The following is a 12233-nucleotide window of genomic DNA, read 5'->3' on the forward strand; positions in this document are numbered from 1 at the left end:
TCTGTGTGAAAGCCAGTTAAATCCTCATTTGTAGCTAGCATTTCTTCCACTAGCAGTCCAACATATGTCTATCTAGCACCACCGGACTGTAGACGTGTCTGCAAACTGGGCTGCTAACGTTAGCTCCCAGTTAGCCAGCTCGCTAATCTGGACAGTTAGTCCCAACGGCCTCAAGATGCCGCTGTCATTCATTTACATTTACTCAAATCCTAACGCGGACGTTGTGGCTAAAATCTTCTAATATGATGTCCTCCTCCTTCAGTATATATAAAATATACAGAATATATATTTTAAATCATTACAAAGCCAGTTTCCTTGTCAAAATCACCGTTGTGCGTCTATCTAACAACCAACATCCAGAAGTCCAACATTCATCCTACTGTGCAGGTGTCGCTCTCCTGCCTCCAGCACGCGCAGACCAAATTTCAAAATAAGAGTATGCTGCATTCAAGTTAGTAGTTGTACACCTCTATTTGTGCTGCTTAGCTGTACTTCTAATAGTAATAGAGTGACTTTTAACTTTACATGTAAAACATATTTTAAGAACAAGAAGTGCAAGTCTTGCCACAGGTACATTCTTCAGATTCATCCCGGGTTTTATATGGTATTTAAGTAAATGCAAATGACCAACAGCGCAGTCAGTCACACCAGTATTGGGCTTGCTACTAAAAAAAACACAAAAAAACAGACTATTACTATTAATCTATTACTCATTTCAAACACAATGTTAGTACTTTACGTATTACTCCCTGGGAGCAGTACTTTGTTTGTAACTGGGTAAAGTAATAATTTTACTACCCAAGTCTGAGCCATATTATAAAAGGTGTATGATGATAGCATGATGGTAGCTAACCTTCCAAGTTTTTACAAAGTATTTCATCAGTGTTGGGCTTGTTACTCAAGAAGTACTATCATTGTTACACTACTCCTTATATTACTTTTCCTTTTTTTCACCTTGAAAAACTGGGATTGTTATCAGTCACTTTGATGTCCAGTGTTCTTGTCATCCTTTTACTCAATAAAATCAAAGTAATGGGAGTACTTCCACCTAGAGAAAGTCATTTCACATCTATCTTAGATTAGTGTGTGCTAAGCTAATTGCTAATTATGATAAAAATGAAACAGGTGACATATAGTTTTTAGATAATCTCCAATCTGATATTTAGAAGGTTGTAATGAGGTATTTCTGTTTGACTGGTAACTGAAATAATATTACTGAAACTTAAAAAGTAATTTCTTACACTTCTCATTACTGAGGAAAAGGTGTTATTACCAAAATCTGTGTGTTTGGGAACTAAAAGAACCCCAACTTAAGGTTCTTGAAGTTCAGTTTGCGATAAGGTGAGATGTAACACACATGCACTTGTGTTGTATATAAATATATTGAAACCTCATTAATTCTTGCCATTTTGCAATATTTGGGGTTTATAAAGGTTTTGTCCATAAAATTATTCAGACTAGAGACATGTAATGTTCAGCACTGGAGGTCAAAAGCAATGCCACATATTATACCTTGTGTTTGATGTTAATTCTTCTATCTCTTTATGTCACCATAGTATAGACAAGAGTGGTAGAAATTATGAGTGAGTCAGCAAATAGAAAATTTGTCATTTAATGCAACATAATTGTGACTGAATTACAATTAATCTCATGGAAATAAATCACCAAACTGACAGACAGGATGTTTCATACAGGTATATATTACAATGTGCCTTGTTATATAATACAGTCAGGTTCCGTTTTAATAAAAATAAGCACTGGAGGGGAGAGTGATACTTTTTTTAAATTTTATTGTAAATTGGACATTATGCACATTACTTAGCGATTAATGACTTGTTAATTAAGCTTGTTAAGTTGTCACAGAACTCCCTGCGCTGAGTGAGAGTTCAGACGATGTCAAGTCAAAAGGCAATTTAGCCAGGAGAGTTGCAAGCTTGAGATTTTACATACGGGGCAAACCGTGAGGGAAGTACCAAAACGAGGGGAACAAGAACATTGAGTGGTTGACAACGGTGACTGCTTGTGCCAAAGATACCAGTCAATGAACACAAAGAACTTCTTCTTTTTTTTTGTATTTGACCGTATGGGACAGTAACCGTGTTGTGAAAGGAGTCTTCCGTTTTAGCCAAAATATCTGAGCTCTTTTGTAAATGCGGACAGAATTCTCCCCAAAAAATGATTTGTTTCACCATCATCGCAAATTCAACAGTTTTTCAGCAGGTCAAACAAAAGGTGTGGTCTCACCGACACAATAAATATTGCACACGTGATATTGTATAAGGGTGTTTTTGCATACGAGTGTCCGCCCCCCTCTCCTATGTATTGTAATATTTCCTCAAGTTATACTTTTCCCAGATACGATTATCATCATCACTTTATATTCAATATACAGAGGATTTAACAGTGTCTGTATAAAAAAAATAACATCAGTAAAAGTAGACATCTGAAGTGTAACGTGACATCTTGCTGTGAGACCAAACCTTTCTTTGTCCCCGTTTCTCTAATTTTTGTACAAAGACGATACAACTATCCAGTCATGCAATGTTGTTTGGGGGGAGGAGGGTTTGGGGTTTGGGGGTTGGGGGGGTGGGGAGGGGGTGGGGTTGTCTGTTTTGTTCTCCTTTGTTTTTAAGCGTTCTGCATCTCCTTGCCGATCTTGTAGCTCAGGATCTTGTTCCAATCGATCTTGGTGCGCGTCACGGGAAGCTGGCGGCGTAAGGCTTTGAAGGTAGTGTCCGACATGGTCTGGTAATTCTCGTTGATGGCGGTCTGGAAGGAAAGGAAGGAAAGAGACAGAAGGACAGAGAGAGATGGAGAGAGAGAGAGAAATAAGTTAAGCACCATAATGAGGACAAATGTATGCAAAAGTGTATTACATTTCCACATCTTCAAATGATTTCCAGGTCTTGAAAAGTTTGAAAGTATGAAAAAATTGCCGTTGCTGCAAACTGCACATGCATGATGGTGAACTAAGACACTAAACAATTTTAATTTACTCTTTTCAGGCATTTTTGCTTGATTAATTATTTTATTAAATGAAGCATAGAGGCGACAAGTATCCATTAGTTCTCATGAAAAGGGCATTCATCACAGAGATTAAAAAATAGTAATACATTTTTATTCTGGAAATATATTTTTTTTTTTCATAAAATCATCTTTCAACCCAACCCACATGTCAACCCCTCATGTTGCCCGGCAACAATCGGCCTACATCATACTGCACACCAACCAAAATCTTCAAATCCAGTCAAAAAGTTTAGATCTGAGATAAGTCTGGAATTTTGAATGGAGCATGTGTAGGAACTCTGTGACAGGAACAGGGATACACATGAGAATACTGGTTTGTGTACATAAAATATTATATTTTTTGAGGAATGTTTTGGTAGGTGAGCGTTTTCCTGGTTACATCATAACCCATTTCCTTTCCGTTTTCCATGGCACTCTCACAGAGCAGAGGTGGGCAAACATGCAGCCAGGGAAACTGAGCTGAACATGGGTCAAAATGATATGAAGGAGATGGAGCATGACAAGATCAAGTCATGCATTTAAAGTAAATTGGTGCCGAATTATTGCTCTTGCAAGATTATTTCAGATATCTTAATTTGCGTGAATTAGCTCTAGGCTGAAGGAGTTACCACGGCTTTGCCTTCTGGGTTCTGCATACACAGCTGTCTCAAATACAGTTTTCTACAGTTTCATCTATAGGAGTCGAGGAATTGATTCCAGCAAATCAGAGTCAGAATCGACTCCACCAAGGTGAATCAGGGAGCGGTTGAAAAAGAGCATGTGTGCTGCCCTTCCCTGGATAAATAAAAGGTTAAGAAATGATCCAGTTGAGATTACATACCTGGTAGTCATTCTCTGCAGCCTCCATGATCTTGATGAACTCCTTTGCAGTTGAAGCCTCGTTCTGAAAGGAGGCAGAGAAAGAGAGGATAGAGAGGGAGATGGGTCATTTAGTTTCTTACACTATAGACAGGGTGGTAAGGGCACACTGAAGTTTTGAAGAGGCACACGTAACACAGTGTCCACACAGCTATCTCTGGTAGTGCCAGCTCATTTGTGGAAGGAAATAAAAAAACAGGATTGTGGAGGGTTGAATGTCAGATGTTTGATGAGTGGCACAAAAAGAATCATCATGAATAAATATTACAAACGGAGAGCATCTATTTTTAATCAGGGAGATGTTATATATCAGATATCTGAGGGGGCATGTTTGATTGGAGATGATGCCAGTATACGGACACATTTCTAAAGTATTTCCAAAGCATTTCTAAAGACTGCCAGGAGGCAACGGAGTGGAATTTGCTGAATGAAATACTGTAGTTTAACATGTAATTTCTTCATCAATCTGTGCATGCATGTACAGAACATGCTCGATGGTCATGATGTACTCACAGAAATTGACATGGACTCCTGGACCTCTTTGTGGCTCACCAGCTGAACGTTGCCGTCTTCATAGTAATGGACCTGGAAATGTTTAGGTTTAGGTTTAGTTCATCTGCACATCCAACTGATAAAAACTGAAAAACCGGAAGAAAAGCAGAGATACAAGCTGTGTGGGTGACACAAATAAACCCTCTTGGGGGTTATTTATGCTTATTTGTTATAAAAACACCCCAAAAGAAAAAGAGGAAAGCATATCAGGATGACAAACAAACCCAGGTGAATTGGGAACCAGAAACCAAAAGACAGAATGACTCAACAAAGGAGAACTGTGCAACAACAACAAAATGCAGAAATATCAAGTACAGGAAATAAAATAACAAAACAGTCCTGATGCCTGGAAAGTGAAGTGTGCTAAAACTGAAAATAACAAACCTTCAGACTGGGTGTGTGTGTTCAAAATGTGGAACAGTTAAAAAAACAACAACAAAGCTCTGAAAAGACGAGATGCTTAGTGTGTGCACAGTCTGCATACGCTCACACACACACACAACACACACAAACAAACAAACGTGTCTGCCTCTTCACTGCACTGAGAACTCCTCTTTACACACACTGACTGGATGATTTAAACATCTTAAACAGGTACCCCACACACACACACACACACACACACACACACACCTGGATTTTCATGATGCCTGCCACTTGAGTGGTGGAGGGGGAGATGGTAAATTTCCATTCTGACCTCCAGCGTCCATTCCTGTCAGAGAGGCAGAGGCAGTCACTCGTTAGTTGTCTTCCTACCATGACTGAGGACAATGTCAGAGAAAAAGCAGGACAGCTGCAGGCATGAAACTCATCGGGGGCTCAGTGTTGTTTACTGGGAGATGTGAGGTCCTTCAAACTAGACTGAGTTGACCAGTAACTGTACTGTGTGCCTCGCTACAAAGCCCCAGGTCTGCTTCAGGAAATTCAGCCATTCTGTTGCGATATTCCATCACACTTTGTCATCTGAGAAGGTAAGATCTAAAAACGAAGGGCTTATCTCGAGTTTTTCAAAGATCCAAAAGGGAGCCAATAAGCACTTAAGGGTTCCTCACTTGAAACAAGAGGCACTCGAGCTGCCTAACGTCCTGCCATTATCATCATGATATATTTAAGTTAATCTGGTATGTTAATGAGGTCACAAATTAAGATAATTAATGATAAATTAGCAAATATTTCTATGCCAACATATTTGTCTTCACATAACACATGGGTGGCATTAATATAAACTCAGAATCTTACAGGACTACACCAACATTTTGGGAAATTGGTTTGTTGGTCAACTTTCACATGTTATGATAGGAGTTTAAAGCAATAAGGAGTTACAGTAGTTTCAAGAAAATTTGTTTTTCCTCATTAATATGCTCCAAATCTAATCAGGTCATCCAAACAGTTAAATAAAAGTATCATAAAGACAACTCCAGCAGTTTATTGTTGCTTTTTATGTGCATGCTAAATAGCTTGGATAAAAAAATGGGACATTGAAAATGTACTCTGCCAATTTCAGTTTCACAATCTGGCCCTGACCGTTAAGTAATTGAAATAGCCCTGCTCTAAAGGTTCCTCATTTACTTTTTGGATTGTAGCTGACAACAGTGGCAGTCACATACAGGAGCCATGGGATCATTAACAAGCCATAAGCTCAGTAAAACCCACCCGCAAAGAGGATTGGCGCAGTCCTTATCCAATTAGATTAACCCGATCAGGGACGGCTCAATAACGCTTATGAGGCCTAACAATCTAAGGCTCTCAGAGTAAAGTGACAATGAAAGTAATGCCTTTGAAGAGTCTTGTACACATCAAACAACATTTGAGACTTTTTAAATTATGCGAGTGTTTCAAAATCTTCAAAATGCATTTTGATTTAGGCACCATCTTTGGGAACTCTTAAAGCCCCGATAGGCCTTTATAAAAAATATAGCTTGTCATCTTTATTCCATTCAAAAATTGGGGCGTCTCATCTGGAATCAAACAGTGAGCTGCTTGGTAAATTTTTCACCTCTCAGCAAAGGCAAAGCATCAGTTGTCACCACTCCCAGCGGTGTAAAATGGAAAAAGAGAGAGAAGTATCACATGCAATATAAATAACTCCATCTCAAACATACCAGAAGTTTTTTGGTTGAAACTGATGGCACTCGATGCACACGATGATGGTTTGATGTCCGTCGATGGTTTTCCCGTAAATCTGAGGGGAGAAGCAAAACATTCTCTGACTCGACTTCACAGGAACGAACTGGAGAGAAATTATCCCCAGACCTGTCAAATGTATGTATGAGCAAATGTGCACAGTACAGACTCTTGTATTTGCAACAGAACAGTACTGTTCACTTTGCATTAATATATAAGTACCAAAACAGAACAGAAGCTATATAAACTAGTCTGCAATGATTTCCAAACACCGTTAAACCACTACTTTCTTCGCTGTACTGGGCCGGTTGAAATAATTATTACTCAATGTATTCTTGTATTCCTTCCTCATTGTGCTTGTAAGCACAGTGGATTTATAAACGGCAGAAGAAGAGATAAAGCCGTCCTGGGCTGGAGGTGCTGGCCCAGCAGAACAGAAGTTTAAACTCAAGGAGTCTCTACACACTAAAAGACTCATTGCAAATAGATTAATACATAAAAATCCAACATTTCAACAAAACGCTAGTAATAATAATAATATCATACTTTCTTTATCCCTGGAGGTCAGAGGTCAGGCTCAGCTATAGAAGAGCTGGTAGAGATTCAGTGTCTTGCTCAAAGACACTTCAGTAGGCCGGATACTTGCCAACAAGGGGACTTGAACCTTCGTCATGTAGTTAAAGGATGTTTTTTAAGCTACTTACTGCACCACTCTGCTATCTTTATAGGTGTATGAGAACCAGCGGTATTCTGTCTGTGAATCATGACACTCTGACATGTTTTTCTGAAATGTTTTTAACGCATTAAATAAGGTATTCGCATCAAAGCTCTGACTGTTCAGTGACACCTTATGATTCAAGGACTTATAAACAAGTCAGCGCAGTAAAATATAGCTTGAGCTAAACTTAGTTCACCTTGGTTTTTGGAGTAGAAAATTGCCCTCAAGTGGCCTTTCTGTGACTGTGAAGTTAGTCTAGTCTTAAGCTGCCATGGGCTCAGACACACTGCACAGCTCAGATGTGCACATTTAAATGTAGGGTCCGTTAAAGTTCTTGATCTTTAAAATCGATCAATGACTCATTCAATAAACAGGAATCTATTTAAAACTGGTGTTGGCTGGTTGTGGGGTGTGAGTAATGAAAAACTGCAGTTCTATACTGCTTTACAAGAGAAGTGTGTGGGTAGTGAAACTGAGAAATTATGCAAGTTTATCTCCTGCTTAGACAAAACAATTGTTGGTACAGAGGATGTATGTCATTCAGCGGCATTTATGGGTTTCATTTTTCTTTGATATGAAATCTAAATCCTACTCGTGACCTTTGACACACACAAATAGTTAGTGCTGTTTTCCTTTGGTGGGCAGTATGTCTCGAATTTGGTGAGTTTTAAATCGGTGTCCAAAATTTGAATTTCAATCAACATGAAAATAGTATCACCGCAAAGGCAAACATCTCTGCTTTCCAATCGAACAGCATTTACATGCCATTTACTTTTCCAGTTTTATTGTGTTTTAGTGCACTCGTTTGGCTACAAAACACTTGGATTATGCTTTATAGAGATGTGTGATGACCATTTTATGCCATTTTAGGAACTCTAAACAACCAAACCCCATTCACTCCAACTGTTTGGGAGAAACAGAAGAAGAGAAAGCTACAATGGAGCAGCGGTAGTTAACTCGCTGTGTGTTTGTTGGTTGTACGACCTGAAAGGAAAAAAAAATCAGCTTCTCTTGGAGGCAGACGGATTGTCTTCATAAAAATTTTTATTGATGCAGTAAAAACCAACGTGTTTCGGCAGCATGCCTTCATCAGGGTTATGTAGCCGAAACACTGCATCAATAAAGGTTTTTTTTATTTTATTTTATTTTCCTTTCTAGTCATTTCCTGTTCATGCACCTTTGTTTAACGAGAAAGTTGCAACTGTTTTTCTCTTGTACTAGTGGTGCAATGCACGACCTTCAATAGAGTTTTGACTGACAGAGGTGAGTCGATACTGATAGTATTTTCATGTTGGGGTGAACTGTTCCTTTAAGTGACATCAGGTACATCATTGGGGTTATGGGTCGGGCGGGGCGGGGCGGGGCGGGGCAGAGACGTACGGTGCAGACTCCGTTGGGGTAGTGCTCCTTGACGTAGGCCCGCACGGCCGAGTCCACGGCGCTCCTCCAGCCCTCCAGGGAGCCGTCGACGTCGTGGGGCCGCGGGTCGCTCGCCTCCTTCCTCAGGTGGTCGAACTTGAAGGAGATCTTGTTCTTGGGGTCCAGGACCCGGCCGTTCCCCAGGTCACCATGCTCTGTGATTAAGACCTGGAGAGGAGGAGAGGAGGAGGAGAAGAAGAAGAGGGAGAAAGAAAGAAGGAAGAAGGAGAGATAAAGTGGGACAGAAAGAGGAGAGAGGCAGGGTGGGAGGGAAAGAGCAAGAAGGAGAAGGAGAGGGAGAAATAGAGGAAAAGAAAGGAAAGAAAAAGAAAATAAAACATAGAAAAAAAAGCACGAAAGAAAAGGGGGAGAAACAATGAATGAAAGAACAAAAGAGAACAAAAAGGCAGCCAGAAAGGAAAGAAAGAAAAATGAAAGTGGCGACAGGTGGAAAGAAATACAGAAAGAAGAAGAAAGAAGAAAATAACAGAGGAGCAAACGGGGAGAGAGATATCGACAAAGCGGGGGAGACAAAGGATAGGAGGAGAGAAAGGGAAACAAATAGAGACAGCGAGCCCAGATGGAAAGAGGTTTTACGGAGAGGGAATAAAAAGAATGCGATCGAGAGAAAGGACAACAAAGAAAGACAAAAAGACAGGAAGAAGACAAAGAAAGAGAGGAACACAGACGTCAGCCTCAACTTTCCATCGACCGTCCTCCCGTCTCAACAGGCAGCGCAGCCTGCTGGGTAACAGACGGGGGAATTTCAGCCGGCGGTGTGGGAACACGGGGACATGATGACATCTTTACATAAGACGCTGCAATAATTACTTAAGCTACCACATTCAGCGCCGCGCTATGCCTTCGCAGAAACTCACGGCATAAAGACACACAAGTGTCGGTGTGGAGAAACATTAGTCATGTTGTTTCCTTTTCTTCTTCTTCTGTCCTTTAACTCAATTTCCCTCTTCTCCCCCAAAGACCCTGTGATGTTATTAATGCTGTAATAACGAAAATTGAATAAACAGTTTTTTGTTGTTTACCGGAACACTTTTTAATGTCACTTTTCCAGTTTTTGCGTCCCTTTATGATGCTGGTTATCTCGTTTCTGTTATTAACCGTTTTTTTCACGACCCTGAACTGTTTTTAACCGTGATTGTAAGGCGTTTAGGCTTCAATTTTTGTATGAAATGTGCTATATAAATACAATATGATTTGATTTGATAGTAATAAAGGGACATTATATTGCTTTCTGTAGGGAAATTCTCTTTTCTCTTGAAATTGAGCGAAACTGCAATGCTTTCTGTGATTTCCTTCTTTCCTCTAGCAGTGGTGGCAGTTTTCTTGTTGTGGTGTAACGCTGCTGAATGAGTCCAGAGGAAACGCTGTAGTTCTCCATTTGACTCTGGTTTCACATTTCTGCCATGTAATACATGTTCCTGCTAAGCCCATATGGATATGAGCTTAGTGCGTGTTTATCTCATCTGCTGTAACAGATAGCAGTTCATCTGATAACTACAAACAGTGTCCTCTTGTGCAGTAGTCGTAGGGCTAAAATTATGATTCTGATTGGATATTGTTGGATATCCTGACGATAAATTAATCACAATTATTACTGCACCTTTTGCATATTATATCAATATCTAATTTTCAACTACAGCGGGAATTCTAAATAAGATTTTATAATATTTCTAGTATGCCAATGTTTTACAACTATAAAACTCACGATATACAATGCAATGTATATGACGCGGCAACAATGGATTCTCTCATTTGAAATGAATGAGCCTCCATCAGAGAGCAACACGTTGGACGTGGTGTGACGGAGCGGTTAGACGGTGTGAAGTGGAGTGTGACAGGAAACATGACAGAGGCTGAACAGCATGAAACAGGTTCATGAGGCGGACTCAGACCCACCAGGTCACCACCAGGTCAGGCTGAACCGCAAACTCACCTGTTCTTCGTAGCCATCGACTTTCACCGGGGTAAACTGGTCCACATTGTACTGTGCAAATGCACTGCAGAGAGAGAACACACACACACACGAGTCTGGTTAGTCCCGACTCAACTTCTGTTTTAAATTCCATACTCTGTCCAGACCTTCATTTTTTGACTGCGTTTTAAGGATTTTGTCCACATGATGTATGCTGACAGCGGCTGGGCGATATGACCAGGCCGTAACAACTCTACAGCTATAGATTATTCTTCATTACAACAATAGGGTACCTGCAGGTTTCAGAAAGCCAAATTGAAGATTTTTGAAGACATTGTTAAGACCAATTTGAAAATGAAAACAAAATCAAAGCTGGCAAAAATAGCCAGTTATGGGACATGAAGTCCAGCTGTGTTTAGTAAAGCAGATAGGATGCATACTGTATTACTAACCCTTTCTGTATTAATCTAAGACTGGACAAACAAACCTGTCACTGCATGGTGAAATAAATAAAACCTCTAGTGACTGTATTTACGTAATTTTAACACCTTTTAAGCGCTTAAATTTAAATAATACATTTTAAAACTTTTTCAGACTTTTTAAGGACCCACGGATACCCTGATCACAATATGTAGAATCACAGTGGGCTTGCTACCTTAAAAAGTATTATAGTTATACATATATCAGCACTATTTTTTTCCTTTCTTTCAAAGACTTTTGTGCAATTCCCAAACTTTCCAAAAGCTGGAATTTCTCTTGAACTGAGGAGAGGAGACTTACTGCGCTGCACCTTCCCTGAGAAGATTGTCATTGTTGAGCAGCAATCGCACATCTGAGGAGAGGAAAAGAGAAATATTAGAGGAGAGGAGAGGAGGAGCGAAGGAGGGGAAGAGGAGAAGAAAGGAAGAGGTGAGGAGATGAGGATAAAGGAGGAGAGGAGGAAAAAAGCAAGAGGAGAGAGGTGAGGAGAGGAGAGGACAGGAGAAGAGGGAGGGGAGAAGAAGAGAAGAAAGGAGCAGAAGAGAGGAGAAGAATGGAAAGGAGGGGAGAGGAAGATTCAAGAAAGAAGAGAGGTGAGGACAAGAAAGGGGGAGACGAGAGGAGACAAGGGGCGGAGACAAGTGGGAAGGGAAAAGGAAAGGAGGACAAGAGGGTAGAGGAGACGAAGGGAGGGGACAGAAGAGGAGACGAGGAGAGGAGACAAGGAGAGGAAACGGAAGAGGAGACTAGAAGAGGGAGGAGAGGGTTGAGGAGGAAAGAGGAGAAGAAAAGCGGGAGAGGAAGAGAGGAAAGATGACGAAAGAGGAGGGAAAGGAGAGAAAGAAGAGAGGGCAGAGCAGAATGGCACCTTGACACACACACACACACACACACACGCACACACACACACACACACACAACAAAGCTGCCCCCAGTCCGTCAGTGCAGCAGTCGTGCCAGGGGAGTGAAGCAGACATGGTGAATTAGCTCAGTGGAAAAGGCTGTAAAATCACACAGAGATGAAAGGGGACAAGGTGGCAATAGGGGACTGTTTCTGTGTGTGTGTGTGTGTGTGTGTGTGTGTGTGCATGTGTGTGTATGTGTGTGTGGGACTGTCAGGCT

The 12233-nt window shown here is 40.6% G+C and overlaps 1 protein-coding gene across 1 annotated transcript in view; it reads right to left on the reverse strand.

Moving 5' to 3' along the window:
- Positions 1-1596: 1596 nt before the first annotated feature.
- LOC139931881 (F-actin-capping protein subunit alpha-2) overlaps positions 1597-12233 on the reverse strand; it is a 28248-nt gene continuing 17611 nt past the window's right edge. Inside the window, exons 3-10 of the mRNA XM_071925519.2 lie at positions 11412-11463; positions 10653-10716; positions 8660-8866; positions 6540-6619; positions 5071-5149; positions 4399-4470; positions 3848-3910; positions 1597-2769 (exon numbers count right to left, since the gene is read on the reverse strand). Of these exons, the coding sequence (XP_071781620.1) occupies positions 2629-2769; positions 3848-3910; positions 4399-4470; positions 5071-5149; positions 6540-6619; positions 8660-8866; positions 10653-10716; positions 11412-11463 (758 nt within the window). The 3' untranslated portion in view covers positions 1597-2628. The remainder of the gene's footprint in view (positions 2770-3847; positions 3911-4398; positions 4471-5070; positions 5150-6539; positions 6620-8659; positions 8867-10652; positions 10717-11411; positions 11464-12233) is intronic.

Source organism: Centroberyx gerrardi, chromosome 4 (genome assembly GCF_048128805.1).
Source record: "Centroberyx gerrardi isolate f3 chromosome 4, fCenGer3.hap1.cur.20231027, whole genome shotgun sequence".
Taxonomy (NCBI): Eukaryota; Metazoa; Chordata; class Actinopteri; order Beryciformes; family Berycidae; genus Centroberyx; species Centroberyx gerrardi.